At 47.6% G+C, this 20,011-nt stretch overlaps 1 protein-coding gene across 2 annotated transcripts in view; it reads right to left on the bottom strand.

Moving 5' to 3' along the window:
• Positions 1-20,011, bottom strand: part of LOC116944865 (tyrosine-protein kinase ABL1-like) — a 46,887-nt gene that overhangs the window by 15,950 nt on the left and 10,926 nt on the right. Inside the window, exon 2 of one of the 2 annotated variants that reach the window (XM_032958704.2) lies at positions 197-370. In XM_032958704.2, coding sequence (XP_032814595.2) covers positions 197-370 — 174 coding nt within the window. Of the gene's footprint in view, positions 1-196; positions 374-20,011 lie in introns of both variants that reach the window. The other variant, XM_032958702.2, reaches the window with a different exon arrangement.

Here is a 20,011-nt window from a genome sequence, read left to right on the forward strand (position 1 = left end):
GATACATACAAGTTGAAAGCGCCCTGCACTGTAGAAACGGCGTAAATACCAAACGCACTCCTGTCCTTGCTTGGGATCTGACTCGAACCCTTGTATGTACGTTGAACTTCTTTCGCACCGTACGTAGCCAACCGTGCCAAATGGGAGGTGCGGGGAAATGACAACAAACTAAAACACAAAGTCAGTTCTCCGAGACCTTTGGTGATGCTGAGCGTGTTGTCGCCACTCGCCACGAAGTCATAGAGCGCCACGAAGAGGTTCGTGTCGTCGGGGTCCCCGGGGACGGAGAGGAGGTTCTCCTTGGAGTTCCAGCGCACGGCCTCCCGGAGGCTCGGGCCGTCTCCATCCCCGTCGCTGGGCTGGTGCAGGGCTTCTGGCGGAAGAGAATGCGAAGGGGGTCAGGGGGCCACAGTGAAAACGCGGCGCGGTACACGGGGGAGGGGGGGGAATCGTAAATCGCCGATAACGGTTTGAGGGCCGAAGGAGGCGCCGTAGCATTGGGTGCGAGTCACAATGTGACTTCATGTCAAGCGGGTCTGTCCGTGTCAGCGATCCGGGAAAACAAACTTCCTCATCCTGCACACCACCACCTCTCGCTCTGGGTTGTGGCAACTAGTCACGTGCTCACTCCTGCCTACCGGTGACCTGTAAAATTTTCAGAGAAAAACGAATCCCCGGTCATAGGCGACGGTACAGCAAGGAGTTTGCCCACCTACTGTACCGCATTAGCCGTGTAACGATCCGTCTGAAAACAGGATTAACTGTTGCATCGCAAGTTCGTGAGACATGGCTACGACATGGAGGGCCTTCATGCGGCTGAGGATGATGCTGAACGATGCATCAATTCGTAGACCGAAATGAATCATTACACTCCGGATGTATAGATCGGGTGCGTGAGAATCGATGTATTATTTACGATTGCAGCGACTATATGGGGGTGATACACTCTTGTTACATTTAGAATCCGTGAATGAACCAAAGTGTACATAAGATATGAAAAGACAATAAAACAAGACATGGTGTAAATTCAACAAAATAAATGCTCAAATGTCAGCTTAATTTTACATTTTCTCTTATATAGCAGCATTAATGACCAATTCAGTACAGGCAATACGCCTGGTAGCTGCGTTCAAACTCCACACTAAGCAATCTCCACTTTCCACGACGCTATTTTTGTTACCTTCCTTCCTTCTTTTCCTTGAGGCCACCGGCGAAACCTGATAGGCGCTCGACTTTTTCCGAAACAGTTTCTTAAAGTAGTTCGACTCCAGCCTGGCTTTTGCGCAGCAAGACGGCGATGGTAGGAGTAGCCGCTGCCTTAACCTCATTCCCAGTGCAAGCTCCGCTCGACAGAGTTCCAACGGAGGTGCGGGCGGGCTCGCTCGCAGGAGAGCGGAGCGGCGTGACACGAATGGAGCGAGTGAGCTCGCTCGCATCCCTCGAATACCTAATACCTCACACAGCTAACGTCAAACCCACCCCCCCCCAACCTTCCGGCGGTACGCCCGTCGGACGCTGGCCAGGGACGGCAACAGATGTGGGACTTTTTCCATGGCAACCGGGTCAACACCGCCGTGCTCGTGGTTTATAAAAAAGAAAGACCTACCCACGCTCGCCCACTCCACCCTAAACCAAACCGCAAGGCCACCGCAGCTTGCAGAGGTCCACAAATCATCGCAGCTTGCGGAGTTCGACAAGCCAACCCACGCAGGGAAATTCTCCCTGGAAGTTTCACTCGGAAGCTGTGACATTATTCACTCCACCTTGCCGAATGGACTGTATTAGACGGTTATTTTCTCACCGCGTGGAAATGACTCCTGCGCACAAACCAGCCTTTCCCCAGGGTCACAAGGAAATAAAAAGCCTCCTACTCAATGGGCAGTCGTCGATTTGGTAATGGACAAAGAGAGGGTGAACGTGCAAAATATCCATTCGGGGAAACTTCATTCTGCATATAGAAACCGAGGGTCAGTTGCACAATTATATTGGCAACTGTTGTTTGCGAGCACCTATTAAGGCCGGAACAGCACGCAAAGGCGTTGGTGTACCCAACACCAAGCCTGGCCGCCTTCGTCTCTCCAGTGCCGATGGTTACATACCACACCAGAGACTCATTTCGGAAGTCACTGGAACTAAGCACTTTTAAATCGAGATTGAAAACTAATTTCTTTAGAACTGCTTTTTGTTCAAAAGTTTGTTGCATGTATGTTGACTTTCTTTCGCACCGTGCGTAGCCACTGTACCTAGTCAACCATGCCAGGCTAGGTGCACCGAGGCCACATCTCGCTGGCTGGCGCGCCTCCCCCGTCCCTTGTCTCGGCGCCGGCAGTGGCAGCGTTGCGGGGCGCGCGCGTCAAGTGTCACCGCATGCCGGAGCGCGCGGCATCGAGTCGGCCGCTCCCCGCACAAACCACTCCCTCCCGGGGAACACGCGCGCACGGACACGCGTCGCTCAACGCCCACGCTCACCGTCACACGTGCAAGCATCGCGACGCCAACGTTGACGAACTCTTGAACGCAGCCGCCAGTTTTTGTTTTCCAATCGCATATTTGATGTTTACGACGCGAGATAGCCGTTATTGGTATTTTGCTGCTTTGGTTTGGGAACTTAATGTTTTTGGCTGGAGAGTTCAGTAGCGGTGCAAGAATGCAGGGCTTTACGTCATACCATTGTTGGTTTCAAACAAGGGAGTCCGCGTCGATCGAGCTGGCAGCACGGGACTGGTTGTGATATCACTTGCCACCGGAGTTACAGCCATCGCTGGATATTAAACTCGCATCGCTGAGTTTGCAGAGCAGTGCGGCCAGCACTGCACCGTCGCTCTCACACGGCACACAAAAATAAAGATCTCCCGTATAGCCTGAACAGACTGTTGTGGCAAGTGCTGTTAGCGAGCACCTATAAAGGCCGGCACGGCACACGACGGGGTGGGTGGCCATCACCATGCCCAATCGCCTTTGTCTTCCCAGTGGTCATGTTTACACACTACATCAGGTACTCATTTGAAGCCGAGTCGTCCTAGGGGAGGCCCAGGACCAGTTCAGATATATAATCGTCACTGGTGTAGGCCGTGTGCGAGAATCGAACTCGGGTGGCTGGGTTCGTAGTGCAGCGCACTAACCACTAAACTACCACTCCCCACACATACAACAACAACTGCCATTCGCCACTAAGTGGCGGCGGCATCACCACGGCACTTGTGCCAGGCTATGTGCACGTTAAGGCCACGTGAAGTGTCGAACGCCCGCTGGCAGGAGGTTACGGGACAGAGCCAGGTGCCATGGGTTGACCAACTGAGATGACTGGCCGATGCACCACCTGTGCCCTCTACTGTGCCAACTAACCCCACACAAACACAGACACACGCGCACATCAACCCACCCACATGACGTCACCGACGCATACACACAAGTGTCACACTCAAATTGCACACCAACACACAAGCGTCCGGTCAATTCAGCGTGGTGAGCGAAACACAAATACCCACCATTGACGAGTGATGTTACTGAACACGAAATGAAAATCGTGTTAGACATCCACTCTTGCTTGAGCAACTTTAAACACCGCTCGGCACCTACGCGACCCCCCCCCCGCCCTCCCTTGTTTCGCATGATTCTCCCCGACAAATCGAGCGTGGTCACACAAAACACACGCATGCCCCGCCACTTGCTCAGCAACGACCCCAACGCTGGCCCCAAATAAATCAGTTTTCGCCTGGCGGGAAATAGCATGGCTCACCATCACATAATAGTGTCAAGAGAGCACTCTTTTTTTTTCCATATTTATTTCATCCGAATGGAATCTCCGCAGTGAAGTTTGCTTTCACAGAACGGCGGTTGTGTGAAACGGGGGAGTGGCGAGGGTGGAGGAGGGGGGCGAGAGGCAGTGGACGGGGGTCGATACACGAGGAGTCGAGTTCGACAAAGATATTCATTCATGGGCCAACGCAGCGCTCACGGAGCGGACAGACGCTGCCGGCAATCCGTCCGAGAGGGAATTCCGTTCAGTGAAGCCAAATCGATGAAATCGCCTATAACGAGGTTAAAATCTCATTGGAAAAATGTAGCCTCTATTGCAATCGTGTCCTAGATATAAAGACAACGTGTATACGTATGTATGTGGAGCTTCTTTCGCACTGTACGTGGCCAACCATGCGAATCGGAGGTGCGGACTGAGATCGTAAAGATCGATGGCTATCCCTGCAAACATTATTTTTTCCATGAATAATATAATATATTTTTTGGGTAAAATTCTTGTACCACCTCATTCGTATCGTTTCTTCTAACATTGTATCCTGTTCGTATGACGCTGTTTGATTCAGATTTACAAGTATGTTACATGAGCACATACTTGTAAATCTGCATACAATTTGCACGGGCGGTAAATAGTTATTTACAATAATCGATTATAATCGAATCAATTATAATCGATTCTCATGCTTACGAATCGCGAACGTTACATTTTAGGAACGTGGAGATAAACCATCAATTCATAATTTGCGAAAGCGAATTGGGAAATTCATAGAATCGCGGGGGGGGGGGAGGATACTAAACTTTTTATTTTTACCAGGCAAGGGCCACTGAGCTATATAGCTCTTTTTCAGAAACAACTTGGACACAAATGATAGCACAACAAATTTGCTTATCATGTGGACATTTATAGCAGCCAAACACTGAAAACGCGTGTTTCTAAATGTGCAGGAAAAAAACCCAGAGGACCCGGAGAAAAATCCACGCGACAAAGAGGAGAGAGAGAAAGAAACACGCAAACTCCAAATATATGGGCGCAGGGCCGGAATCGAACCCACGACCCTCTGTATAAAAGGCAAGGTAGTTAACATCTCAGCTTGGTCTTTGGAAACCCACCTGCTGTCCTGCTAGTGGATTTTTATGGGTGTACCATGCCACACGATACAATACGAACGATACCAATGGCATAGCATGGTTGCCATTGGCTCTGATGCAATGAACCAAGCCAGGCCCTCTGTAGCCCGGCACCTGGACCCCCCGCCCAGCACCCAAGGCCCATGGGTCCCAGAGTGCAGTCGCAACCAGCTAGACACTCGATAGACGATGCCACCGAGTGAAAAGTGGCCCAGGCCGCTTCTCGGCATCGGCCAATGAGGAGAGGACAGAGCCATATTAGGCGTTGCGCAAAAATTTAACCGGCTTCGTCAACGGGGCTTAGTCACAGAATCAGAGGGGCGAGGGAGGCTGACGACGGACGGAGTCACGCATCACAAGGCCCTGAGCAACGTTCGGACCTCCCCTCCCACTTCTGCTCGCTATTGGTGGTGGTGGCGTTGAGAAATATAAACATGAGCGACAAGCAGGGCCCTACATTCTTGGTTCTTTCGGTAAAGTCACGTAGATAGAAAACAAAATAAAAAATAATACTTTGGAAATAAAAGCAAAAAACCCACGATGTTTCGATTGCAACACAAGCGGTCTATGTGACTTTACCGAAAGAACCAGGAATATGAATTCCTGCAGTCACGAAAGTTTTAAGTCAAAAGCAGAGCCCTCTTGGTGGCAGCGAAGAACACGTGCAAAATTTGCGAGCTTACAGCTGCTGCCGAACGAAAGGCGTTCCCGACGAGCTTCCTTGCCAGTTTAGTTTCGGTTGCCGAACTTCATTATTGACAAGTAGTGAGGGTGCTGTACGTTAGAGGTTAGCTCTGCGTTTTACAGTGAACAACAATTACGATTAAATATTAAGTCACGACGACGGCAGTAATGTTCAAGTATAAACCAAAATATAATTTCACCCATGTTTTGCAATGTTAGTGCCTTAATCAACAAAAACATAACAAATGCACTCTTGTTCTTTCGGTAAAGTCACGTAGAAAGAAAATAGGTTAAATAATAGAATACGACGTTTCGATTGCAACACAAGCAATCGTCATCAGGTAGAACTAAATTTGAGAGAGAGACAAAACACAGACACGGAGACACACAGACAAGTAGAGAGAAACAAGCAGAGAGACAACACAGTGCGTGTGTGTATATATGTTGTGTGTCTCTTTCTGTGTGTCTCTGTGTTGTCTCTCTCTGCTTGTGTGTCTGTCTGTGTGTCTCCGTGTCTGTGTTTTGTCTCTCTCTCAAATTTAGTTGTACCTGATGATGGTTTCTTGTGTTGCAATCGAAACGTCGTATTCTATTATTTAACTCATTTTCTTTCAACGCGACTTTACCGAAAGAACCAAAGAGTAATTCCTGCAGTCACGAAACCTTCAAATCAAGTTTATAAGAAATGCAGGCTAACAAAACATTCATCTATACATTTCTAATCATTACAACCATTTAAAGACACTGCAGTGTAGGCAGTGCTGCGGTTAGGACACTACACTACGAACCTTGTGACCCGAGTTCAAATCCCAGCCACATATAACATCAGCGACGAGTGATATCTTAACCGGTCCTGGCCTGCCCCTGTGCCACTACACCAACCGGCACGGACTAGCATTGTGAAGAATGGTCAAACAACCACCATGACTTTAAGGGCATGGGCAGGGCCTGTAGAAAGCAACGAAATGACAGAGCTGCATAATAAGCAGGACTTCATTAAAAGCCAGGTGTATCTTTGTCAACGACACAGAATATCATTAGGCGCACGGCACTCCACATCCAGCACTGTACAGAACACCTCTGGCTCTGGCTGCCGTCTCTCGCCAGGTGCTTGCTCGTGTCCACCATCAACTCGAGAATATTCGGCGAAACAGAGACCGCACGTGAAAGCTGAACGCAAAAAAGGTCCCCGGGGTGCCTCTTACCTCCAGACTGCTGCGAAAACGACAAATTCCTCATGACACAAACTTGAACCACGTGCCAGCACAGGCCATGCTCCCCCACAAGCGGCTCCACACGTGCCCCAACGCGCGACCCGTCAAGCCCGCTGGAAGCTTTTGTGCCACGGCCAAGGGGAGAGTCACGTGCGCGGCAGACCTCCCCCACCCCTCCCCACGAGGGCCACATTGAACCCTCGCAAAGACCATCAATGGGGCCGCACGCTAATAGAGACACACACACACACGAGTGTGCGCAGTGACTCAAGGGGAGGGGGGGTGAGTGGAGGGAAACGGGAAATTTGAGAAGGAATTTTTACATGGGCCCCTACGGAATGCACCCAAAGCTAACAGGCATCTCATTCCGGAAACTAACATAACTTGATTTTCAGCAACGGTTACGGCTGAACAATGCGCGCCTCTGTCACGCTTTCTTTTATTTATCATCCGGGAAACATCGCTGTACTTACATGAATTAATAATCACGATTCCTCGTTCTCCGATTCACATTAAAGTCCACGTTAAGTCGTCGAAAAATATTTTGAGGAAGTGTGAATGTACGCGGCCGACGACCAATTCACCTGGAATGCACCCGGTTTCGTCGTATGTGAGATGCTCAGCAGGGTTTTTGTTTGGTATTGCAATAATTATTACATCTGCTTGTCCCCCTCCCACCCCACACCTCCGATTAGCCCGGTTGGCGACGTACGGAGCGAAAGAGGTTCAACGTACATTACCCAGGCATGCCTCATCGAGTCTCGTGGCTCTATCAGTGGGGTCCTCCAAAGTTCTTCGCACTCAGGGGAGATGCTTGCTACGTACAATCCCAAATGAGTCATTTGCAACCAAATAGCGTTTAGCGTCGGGACGTTTGGCCAACACCAGTTTACATCGAAAGTATATATATTTTTTATATTTATCAACGTGATCACTGTAGCTCATTTGACTCTATTGCCTGACAAAGTATTAATGAAATAACAAACTCGATGATTAAAGTTGTAAAGGATTCACTATTAGACAAGAAATTCACACTATGCTAAATGTTTTATCGAGCAATTTATGGCATGGTGATTATATTACACATAATAGAGGTTTTTTTTGGGTTAGATCACGTAGATATTTAATGTGTCGTTAAAACCCGCCACCACCCGACACAGCCAACTAGTAAGGGTTGTCACGTAAACAGAACATGCTAATTCGTTACTAGTACAGCACACCGGTGTGTTGGAGAGCCAAGCCACAACATTTACAATCTGAGTACGACGTTTGGTGGTCACTGCATCTCCGCCTCTACATAAGGAACGGAACAGCAAGACTTCTCCACAAATCTGGCTGTCGTCTGATGAAGCTAGTTGTAATTACTGGCAAAACGTCGTACTCAGATTATAAATGTTGTGGCTTGGTTCTCCAACACACCGATGTGCTGTACTAGTGACGAATTGGCCACGTTCTGTTTACGTGACAACCCTTACTAGTTGGCTGTGTCGGGTGGTGGCGGGTTTAACGACACATACATTTACGCGATCTAACCCGAAAAACCCTCTATTATGGAGCATGTGCATTATAAGTGTTATAGACTGTAACGATTAGAAACAACATTGAAGGCTTAAGTTGTCACCTGCCGTTAAAGAACTTTGCACACCGTAATATGGAGTGTATTCAGACGATAACGCCAATGAACAATCATAAATAAATATGAAAGATTTGAAAAGTTATGGGAAAATTACATCATTATTATCGTCTTATTGAAACATTTCTAAAATTACATCGCGTCGACTCTCGTGACCACGCTTGCAGGGCTTTTTTACGGTGCCAGAGGGCGGTGCTGATGTACAGAGTCGAATCGACCAGCAGAGGGCGCCCTCGGCCCAGCTAAATTATATTAACGTCAATTTCGCCTCGATGATGACGGTAGCAGTTGTGATTAAGGTGGCACGAAAACACAAGTGGTGGGCCACTGGGAGAAGGCTACAGTCTCCCATGCATGCAATATACTTATTGGATTTATGTTGAACTTATTTTGTACCATACGTACCCAACTGTACTAATAGATGCGGAGAAATAGCAATAACTAAACAAACTCTCCTGAAGACGTCGTCACGGCCAGCAGACCTCGACATTTAGCCCCTCAAAGTATTGCTAATCATGCTGAAAAATGGATGAGGAGTAGGAATTCTAGGAGTCCTTCAGTTTTCCTCCCACACTGAAAGCAACTCCTTGAGAGGGAATTAATTAAATAGCCCCGTGTAGGACGATCCTGACACTGCCCTCGAGACTCAGAGCCATATAAACGTTACATTAGTATCATGCTATCATTCATTAAATTGTCAAAGATCTTCATATACAGGGTGTTTTAAAGTGATGGACCCAATTTCAAAGCAGTATATTTCACGATGGCAACATGTTACAATTACACACAAAGTTAGAAACGGTTTAATGAACTATCAAGTTTTACTAACCATTTTATAAATGCTCTGTGTGCCCTCCACCTGCTGTACGGACAACATCGAGACGATAGTTGAATTCGTCCCAAACGCCTCTCAAAGTGAAGTCACCGCTGCCGTGATTCTGTTTTTGAGGTCATCCACATTAGTCGCTAATGGTGGCACAAAAACCCCACGGGTCTTTGACGTATCCCCACAAGAAAAAGTCGCAGGGTGTGATGTCTGGGGATCTTGGGGGCCAAGAGTGTAGCGCCACATCTTGTGGTCCCGTGCGACCTATCCAACGTTGAGGCAGTGTTGTCTTGCGAATGACTGAGGCTAGGGGCTGTTTGTGCACTGGGAGAGGTATCTCGCGGTAATCATTTGAAACTCTATGCCCCGCCCTTTCAAGTGGTAAGAGTTTCATTCATGGGCGATTTGTGGTTGCAGAGATATAGCGATTTCAAATCGGGTCCATCTTTTTTAAACACCTGTATAATAAAAAAAAACATCTTTTCCCAACTGAAAGATTTTTTTTGTTGAGAGGGCATGCCCCGACTTGCAGATCGAGCAATAAAATGTAACGGAGAGAAGGAACAGTTCGGCTACTACTGCCTCACTGCCATCTGCGAGCCACAAAGCGACAACGATTGTACAGAGTATACCGTGTACATGGCCATCGTCGTGACATGCCACATTTCCGAAAAAAAACATAACTTGGGTCACGGGGCGGCAGGTGCAGTGCATTATTATCCTTAAATGGGTCTAACTCCAAACAGTTCCATCTGAAAGGGGACATTTTTGGTAATCTAAACTAAAACATTAGTTCCTTGTACTTGAATTGCGTGTGTTTGAACTTCCACGTTCGCAACGCTCGGTTCTCCCATATTGGCAACAAACCTGATGTTTCCTACGAGCTACAAGTTTGTGCTGCAAGTTACCAAACATGCCAGCAACACGCCAGCTACACACAACTCACACACAACCTTGCATGCAACAGACACGCAACCCATGTGTATTCTAGATTTAAAGCTTTCGTGACTGCTAGGATCCATACTCTTTGGTTCTAATGGGTAAAGTCACGTAGGTGAAAATAAAATAACAAAAAAATCACGACGTTTCGGCCACAACACAAGCGGCCTTCATCAGGTGAAGGGACGAGACTGTCTGGAGGACAGCGCTGGAGTGAGAAAAGCCACGCTTAGATCACGACCTTTAAGCTGTGTGAGAAGAAAACAAAGCGCCTTGACAAAGGAATTAGCATATAATTTAGCATTGAAATGGCTCATTGAAATAGCTAAGTTAAAGTATACACATCTGCAGAGGCACCCCTTGACAAAGGAATTAGCATAGAATTTAGCATTGAAATAGCTGAGTGATTAGCTTGTAACTGGTCACAGAAATAGCTATGTTAAAGTCAGAGCATATACATTCACCGAGGTACCTAGTACAAATCAAACAGGAGAATTTAGCTAAACACAACCACGCTCAGACCGCGGACCTTTAAACTGTGTGCGAGCAAACAAGTTGTTCTGACAAAGAAATTAGCATAAAAATTAGCATTTGATTGGCCGATTTTAGAAAAGAGGTGGTGTACGTGCCGGTGGACTTGCCGTTTGGCGCGGGGGGGGGGGGGGAGAGGGGGGGTTTACCTATTGATGGTGTGAAAAGGGAATTTATAAGAGCTGCGAAAGTTTGGGGTACCACTACTTGAAAAATATACTGTACCATTGAAATTAGTTTAATGTTTAGTTCGATTTAGAACATCTTTCCAATGGTTGCTTAATTTGAAACCATCTTCTCGGTTGAAATTGTGTCTGTGTTTGTAGATCTGAATTGCTTCATGAACATATCTCTGATAAAAACCCGTGGGTTTGCAAAGAACCTTGGTATCGGAGAAAATTATATCGTGATCCCCCACAGCGTTGTAACAGTGATCAGCCTCGGCAGAAGAATTCGTTTTGCCGTGTTTCAAATCTGATTTGTGCTCGCGAATTCGGTCAGAGACATGTCGCTTTGTCTCCCCGATATAGCAATCACCGCAGGTACAACTCAATTTGTAAACCCCGGGGTACTGTAAGTCAGGAATGACATCCTTCACGGATGGGATCAGATCACGAATTTTGTGTACTGTATTGAACCGGACCTGGATCTTGTGTTTGTTTAGAATTTTGGAAATCTTTTTAGTAATGCCTGCTATATATGGTAGTGTGATGGTTTTGACCGGAGTATAAAGTGGTTGTTTCTGTATGGAGGGAGAAACAGCTTGGCGGATGGTACGGTCAGAGTTACCATTCCTTTTGAGGGCCAGGTGTACATGTTTTAATTCACTGGTCAGGTGGTGTTGGTCCGAAATGCAATGAGCCCTATGGTATAAAGTTAATGTGTAATCATACATGCTACACTACACGCAACAATCACACACAACCAACAACAATAATCACGAACCTACACACAACCTCATCCCTGATTAACACCCACGAACAGTTGGAATCCACTTGTATCGCGCAAGGCTGCTTAACATTACACCCACACGATTTAATTATTAGTGCAATCGCCGCTGAAGCATCACTAACGGTGTGCAAATAAATGCACACAGGCTGCCTGAGCAAAAAACGATGTGCTATATATTAACTTTCTACCTTTTCCCAGAAACGTTTCGTTCGTCCAGTCCGAGAGAGGGTGGCTAGGCGACCCCCCCAGCCCCCGCCGTGCTAGAGAAGGCCACGTGGCTAAGAGAGCAGAGGCGCTGAGCTGGCAGCTCTTGAAATTCTGCTGGGTCGGCATCCTATAAACTACATTTTTTTATTATTTTACCAGCTAAGGCCCACTGAGCTATACGTCTCTTTTCCAGAAGCGACCTGGCTGCCACAAATGATAGCGCAACAAAGTGGCTTATCGCGTGGAAATTTATAGCAGCCAAATACTCTAAAAGCACGTTGATTCTAAATGTGGAGGGAAACCCCGGAAGACCCGGAAAAAATCCATGCGACGACGGGGAGAGAGACACACAAACTCTAAATATACTGGCGTCGAGGGTCGTGATAGAACCTCCAGTATAACAGGTGAGGTAGTTAACACATCTGCATGTGAATAATCTGGGTTCTCAAGTGTTGTGAGTTGATGGTTTCAGCCCCGGCTAATAGTGACTGTACAAAACAACCCGTCACGATATGGGTGGGGGACATTTTCAGTCCTGAGATATTAAAGACTCGGTCATGTGATGAACATTCCTTTCCAGCAGGGTGGGTGGGAAAGTGCTGTCCCCTATTGTGTGTGGATTGCAGTATCACCATTTAATTGTCGTGGACCAAAGGTCATTTGAAGGGGTCTCAGTAGTTCTGTGTGCTAATTATATCCGAAGTGTGCTTGTTCTAGAAGTTGTCCTCTGGCTTTGTTTCTTTAAAGGTTACATAATATTGCATTAGTAGGGTAAAGTTTTTTTTTGTAAGTTGTACATAACATAATTTGGTAGAGATGTAATGTCTGTTATCATAAAGATCAGAGATCTGTGTTCAGTCAAGCAATGAGAAGGTGCATGTGGACGATACAAGTGATATTCATTGAAGTTAATAAACTTGGAAGTTCGGAATGAAATGTGGCAGGAAAGCATTGTAGGTCTAAGCATAAAAATGAGATTGCGATATGTGGGGCAAAGTGTGCATGGAGGGGGGCAGGTTCTTGAGACAACCAAAGGATTGGAACCCAGAGGTCAGCAACCAAGGGGAAGACCTGAAGCGAGATGGTGGGATATTGTTATGGCGGTACTTCAAGGTTGAATGCTAATGTTACAACTCCAGCATCGAGCATAAGCAAGCAATGTCGAGGTAGGTGCCATCAACGCCAATGGCCACGATGACTTGACCCACCTTGACCTCTGCTTAATGGACAATGCAAATGTGCCACTATGCATGGATGCAAAGCGAAAAGTAAAAAAACACTTAGTGCTGCATTTCCCTTCCGCCACGCAAATGATTTCTTAAAAAAAGTGAGCAACTTAACCGCCAAAGAACCAGAAAGAGTAAAATGGCATCCGAACAAAAACGAGAACTTCGTCGCAATCTGGGCCGAGCATTTCCATCCTGCCTCGCACCGCCACCTTCTCTGGGCAGAATTTGCTTCGACTGCAAATGTATGCTTTTCTAATGTGGGGCCATCATAGTCAAACTTGGGCACGGGTGCCTGACTGCATTGCTTCCCGTTTATGCTCTGCCAAAACAACGTCTCGGTCTCTTTGCTTCCCATTATCATCACCACCACCATCACCACCACCACCACCACCCATGATCTAGCCACTGTTCCAGATTCGTCGTCGTCGTCATCACCACCGGTCGGCAGCGCACAGCGACCTGATCGTTCAATGCATCGAGATGAGGCACCCACAGTTTTGCGGTGTTGGGCCAAACTGCTCAACCACCCACTTGCTTGCTCGCTCGCCCACCGACCTGCCCACCCACTCGCTCGCTCACTCGACCACCCACTCGTTCAAGCTACTTGCTGTCTGGGCCACCTATGCGGAACTTGCTGCCAATCATCTGGGTCACTCCTGCAAATGAGACTATCCTGGTCTCTTGAAGTCTAAGTTGGTTAAACAAATAAACTTGACAACTGCCAATCAGTTGCCAGTGGACTGAAAACGGAAATGTTCTGCAAAGCTTTCAAAGCATAACCACAGCGCTTCAAGTGAGAGCCATTGGGCTCTAAGAATGGTGCGAGTACCAAAAACGTAGTTTTTTTAGTTATGTTGGTTGAAGGCCTTGCCAAGCAACTCGTCGTTTGCCAAGGTCTCACGATGCCGAGTGGCGATTACGTCATTCCACCTCTGTAGGGAATGCGTTCCCTCCTTTGGCTGCTCTCAGGCGCTCTGTTACAGCGGCCGAATGATGCCTCCGTCAAGTCACTCTCATATAGTTTAGTTACGAACGAAGTGATTCACACCCACGGTGATTTCATGAAATGGCACACGATTCACGGCCGCGATTTGAAATAAGAATTGGTTGTTTTTGTCTTGTTTGTACCGCCTACTTTCGCTTTTCGGCCTGCATCATTTACATAGTTGTATTGGCTTCACCAGATTCAATGTACCACAAATTGCATACAACTTGCTAACAAAAAAATAACGATTCTCACGTGCGCAATTGGACACGTCTCTCACGTTCAAAAGCCAATTTGAATCAACCAATGAGTGCGTAATTAATATGCGTGCTTGCAGTGCACACGATGCTTAGTTGCTTCTGAATCCATATCCATATGCTTCGGAGATGGGCGTCAACGACGCCAAAGGCAGGAACGCGCCAGAGGACGTCCCATCGGGGGAGATGGAGCAACGAAATCAGCTTCCTTCCACAGTGCTGGATAATAAGCCACCTCCGATTAGCATGGTTGGCTACATACGTACGGTGCGAAATAAGTTCCAGATACATACATACACGTGCATAGACGTCACCGCCCAGCTAAAGGCGGTCGAGCTTATATATTATGACCCATAATGATGCACAGCAACACATCACGAGTTACTATGCAACGGCCGTTTAGTTTGGGGCCATCCATTGAGTACAAACGCATGGAGGGAGGAGGGGGTAACCCAAATGCGTACGGAGAGTCTACTGACAATGTACGCATAGGAAACGGGGAGGGGGGGGTGAAGCGTCGATAATAATTTGTCTACATTGGCCTTCAAATAAGTTAGATAGTCCGGCGGTGGACTGTTTGCTTAAACACGTTAATATTATTAATCCTTTATCGTTTCTGCGTGGATTAAATATCGGCCGTTCTATAGGATTCGGGGGGGGGGGGGGTGGTTAGGGGGTGTGTCAGGCGTACATACGCAGGTGTGGGGGGGGGGGTGTAAAAAGTACGCGTGCGTACAGGGAGGGGGGGAGGGGTCAAGTTGTCACAGATTTTTGCGTACCTACTAAATGGATGGCCCCTTTCTTGGTCTGCATCTTGCTTCAATACGTTTCACAGCAGGCTCCGAGCAAAGGGCGGTGGTGGTCCCAACCCAATCACAAAAGGCATGCCGTCTGCGTGAATTATATTTTTTTAACACTGAGCCATCTGCGTGGTCATCAGTGCATGTCTACATCACAATAGGGCGGCGTTTTGCAATTCCCAGCTGCCTCAATGTGTGCAGTCGCATTTCCATCATGAGCCCTTGTCAATCCACTGTTGGATGAAGGCCTCCCCAAGCTGCCACCACTTCATGATCCTGCGACGTAAGAATCCATCGAGTACCAGCACGAGCGCTGATTGCATCGCCCCATCTTTTAAATCGGATTTTTAGCGCACCAAAATTTTACAAAGCGTATGAAATTAGTGAAATATTCTTCGAGTGCTGATCAAAAACTGTTCGCAAGTCACCTGTAATTTGCCACTATTAGCAAGAGAGCACGAATGAATGGCGTATTCATGGTGGGCGCTAAGTGGCCCATCTGTGTCGTGTTTCCTGCACGCAAGTTTAACACGGTTTCATAATTATTCCTTTCTGTCCTTTGTCAGTCTACGGCTGAAGGCATCATCACGTCGTGTTGGTCAGAAGCGTTGTATTTACCATACTACGCTGGTCAGTTCGGATTGGTGAATTCCGGCACCATAAAAGTGAGGACAGTACAGTTCAACAATGTATTTTCCTGCACTCTTTGTGTATGGTGGCCAGCCACCCAAGCACCATCCAGGCTCAACCCTACTCAGCTTTTGAGACCCGATGAGATCAAATATAGGCAAAATTAAACCTCCTTGTTCATTTTTTTGTTCAAAGCTTTCGTGACTGCAGGGATTCATATTCTTGGTTATATTTTTATTATTTTATTGTATCCCTTCTACGTGATTTTACCGAAAGAACCAAGAAAATGAACTCCCTTGTTTATTGTTTAAAAAAAATTCTACACAAAATCAGAACATTTTTTTTTTATAATACAGGAATAAATATACACAGCCTTTGTTAATATGATGCAGGATGAAGTCCTACCCAAGCCGTGTTGGTCATTTCAGATCGTTTGACCGTACTTCTGCACGCTGGCCAGTGCGGATTGGTGCACGAGCCACTCTGCCACCACGAAGCCCTCCGCTTTCGCAAACCGACACAAATCTGCAACGGTTTGCGCCCTTTAATTGTTTGCTCAAAAACGCATTTGCACGAAGCTTGGCGTGTCTGCGAGGAGCCACTGGCAGCAGAGTAGAAGATTACAGGGGGGGGTGGGAGGAGGGGTACGCGGGGGAGGGGGGGGGTGTAGCGGCTGTTGACTGAACGAATACCCTTTGTCATCTTGTCATCGGTGAAAATAACGATCACTACAGAGGACTCTCACGAGCTAATTTGGGCTCCCCCGCGCCGAGCCTGGGAGAGAACCACCGACGACGACGGCGGCGGCGCTCTTAAGCGGTGCCCCCGCGGCGTCGGGGGGACCTTATGGCTCGGCGGGGGGGAAATCAGCCTCTCGCTTTGATCTGCTGGCGAGGCCCTCCCCTTCACCGGTCGGCGGCTCGCGGGCGCCATCCTCACTCAACGGCGCTCGGTCCGCTTGGGCGGCGGCGTGACAAGCGAGCCAACGGTGCTCGCCCGATCCTTGGTTCGCGCATGCCGGGGGCTCGCGTTGGCCTTGAAGTTCAAACGCTTCGATTTTCTCAACGTTGGGGTTAGATCTGCAGGCGACCGGGTGACGGCAGAGGTCACAGCGCTGAAGAAGCTGGCACTGCTTAAGTCATGGGTCTGAATCAGAATTATAGCCACCCGTAATGCCTCGGCAAGGTAAGGTAATTTACCCTTTTTACCGGGTAAAAGGGTAAAGGGCAAAGGGGTAAGGTAAAGGGTAGGGTAAAGGTAGCTCGGAAGAATTACCCGGTAAATGTGGTGCCTTGTTTACCGCTAAAAGCTCCGTGGCGCAGTCCGTGGCCTCCAATTAATAAGTAATATTTTTAAACACAACTTTTTTAAAAACACGCTGTTATGAAATCTACGTGTAATGGCAGAACTCCACGACTCCAGGAAGTGGACCCGAGCTTGCCACAACGTAAGGGACCGTGGGAAATTACAGCCAACGTCAGTTGACAGTGGACAATTAGACCCAAGCCGAAACATAACATATAAAAAAGAATGTTTAAAAATATTTGTATTTTATTTTTAATGATAGAATATAGTATTGTCATCAGTATGACATACGTATACCAAGTTTGCAGTCGATACCACGTTGAGAAGTGGGTTAAAATTGAGATACAATATTTGAGGATACGACAACAGAGTGAGTTTAAATAAAGCGTGTAAAATTGGAATAATCGAGAGTATTATATATGAATAAAGCACTCCACCTAGCATTTACCTGCTATAAACCTTTTTCATGTGTAGTACCCCAGTAATTACCCTGTAATCGGGTAATTTGTATGGGGTAAAGGTAAAAGGTAGGGTAAAGGTAGGCTCGTTGCTTTTAACCTTTTACCTTTTACCTTACCTGCTGAAGGGTAAAAGGTAGGGTAGAGTGATTGTATTGTGATAAGGTAAAAGGTAGGGTAAAGGTAGACTCGTTGTTTTTACCTTTTACCTTACCTTGCCGAGGCCTAGCCACCCGCGTGATTAAAGCGGGTTCTTGCGGAGCTGTACGTTTGATGGTCTCAAATTGGACTGCACAAAAAGTCCATGACATAAAACAAGAGCTCACTTTTAATTGAGTATATTACAGCTGAGGATTAATCGTAATTTTAGTTACATCGCCATGCAATCAACTCCTCTGACAGGGCATGTGGGAAGGTTCACCTAATGTGGATAAGCAAAAGGCCCTCAGAAGTAGTTATATGAGATCTTATACAATGAAATCACCCCAAATGCACCCATTCTCATCAGTTGTCCAAAGCAAAGCAGGGGCAAACCTGATTAGCACTTGAATGGGAGACTGCCTGGGGATACTGCGAGGTGTTGTTAGGCTACAGCTGCGAGGTAGCCAGGGGACGATGGCAGAGTGATCAGAGGATTATTGATTCGATCTGTGCAGAGATGTTAGTCTTAACCCTTTTATAAGAGTGGTTGGGTTGAGATGTCTTCCAAACAAGCAGGAATTGCCAAATAAAAAAAAACCCATATCAATGATGGACCCCTGAGGCTCGGTGAGCCTTTCTTGGATGAATAGAGAATGATTATTTTTTGCGATGATGGTAATTATCTAGCACAGGGTGCCCCTTCTGCATGAGTTGAGAATGGATGTTTATATTAATCTCGTGCCAACATGATACAAACCGGGCACATATATATTTAACAAATACTTCCAATCAACCCAATTGCTGCACAGTACACAACAGCAGTCTAGTATGCATTTATCTAAGCTGTTTAATGATTTAGTTTCCCCCCCTCCCCCAATAATGCATAAAACGGATGCAATAGGCTTCTGTGGGGCTATTTTGTGGGGAGCACAGGGCAATGCACCAAATTCCAATGTTGTACTGTACTAGATGCCTATTGCCTCTGGTCCGCCCTGCCTTTTTGTGCCAACCCACATTGACCGGCATGGTTGAGGTATGGCCAATAAACCCCCATGTCCCATACCGCCTGGGGGAGGCCCTCGTCCAGCAGTGGATTGCATGGCCGACGATGAAAGATTCGGCGAAATCTACGACTGTCTTAAACGAGAGCGGCGAACGTCCTCTCATTCAGCAGAACAGGGGCTGGCAGACCGCACGCTCGCCCTGCCACTCATTCCATCGGCGTCCTACAACGGGAACGGCAAGGCGAACGGGTGGAAACCTGCAAATTGAAGATAATGCCCACAAACAAATCCTCACGGCAGCGCCGCCGCCGCCGCCGCCGCTTTCGCAGCACACAAGTGTGCGCTGCAGATCGGTTTCACACACACAACCGCTTCGGCAAAAACGGCACGGCGTGGGCGCAACCGTCGGCAGTCGCACGCAGCCGCAGGCAGGGTGGGGGGGGGGGGTATACGGCGCTCGGGGTGGCGATGCGGCCCAGCGGGAGGGAGCGTTCGCCGCTCGTTGCGGAGGTTCGCGGTTCGAATACGACCGTCAAATACAGCTCCTCGTCGGCTTCACTCGCAGTGGACGTTAAAGGTTCCCGTGACGACACTCGTAATGGACAGGCCATTCGTGTGCCGGTTGTCATGGTCCTAGGTTGGCAAATTAGCAAAATTGCCAGCAAAAAACATCTCAATCGAGATTGCACACAGGATCATAGGAACTTCGTGATAGCTTTGCGCTATAAGAATGATACGAACACCAAATGCGCTTAAACTCTCGCTCGCACGTACAAGACGGCGATTCCCCATTCAGCCTTTATCATCATTCGCCATGATCGATCCACTGCTGGATGAAGGCCGACCCAGGATGCCACCACTTCTCACGATCCTGCGATGGAACAATCCACGCGGCACCTGTACACGAACTCAACTCCATCTCCTCGGTGGACTCTCTCTCGGGAGTGTTCATTTAGCATCACAGCACACGTATGACTTGCACAAAACGCAAACAAACAGGTTCTTACACACACATACACGCTTGGACGCGCAAGTCTTGTGAGCCAGGTGGCACAGCGGTGCTGCAAGGGCGGCTCGCAATTGGAAGGTTACGAGTTCAAGTCCTGATTGAATAGGGAAACCGTTTGACTTCATCCATTTTGTGAGCAAATGAAATTGAATGTAATGACGTACAGTATAGTTACATGTGTATATCTAATACATAACATCAGGGCAGGTGCTGTTTGCAAGCAAGCCATTAAGTCCGGAATAGCGTGCAGGTGGCTGGTGCAACCAACAACACGCGTGGCTGTCTGTCTGCCTCACCAGCAATGATGATGTTAAACAAAAGCAC

The sequence above is a fragment of the Petromyzon marinus genome, chromosome 22, assembly GCF_048934315.1.
Source record: "Petromyzon marinus isolate PM22_M1 ecotype Great Lakes invasive population chromosome 22, UKy_Petmar_22M1.pri1.0, whole genome shotgun sequence".
Lineage (NCBI taxonomy): Eukaryota > Metazoa > Chordata > Hyperoartia > Petromyzontiformes > Petromyzontidae > Petromyzon > Petromyzon marinus.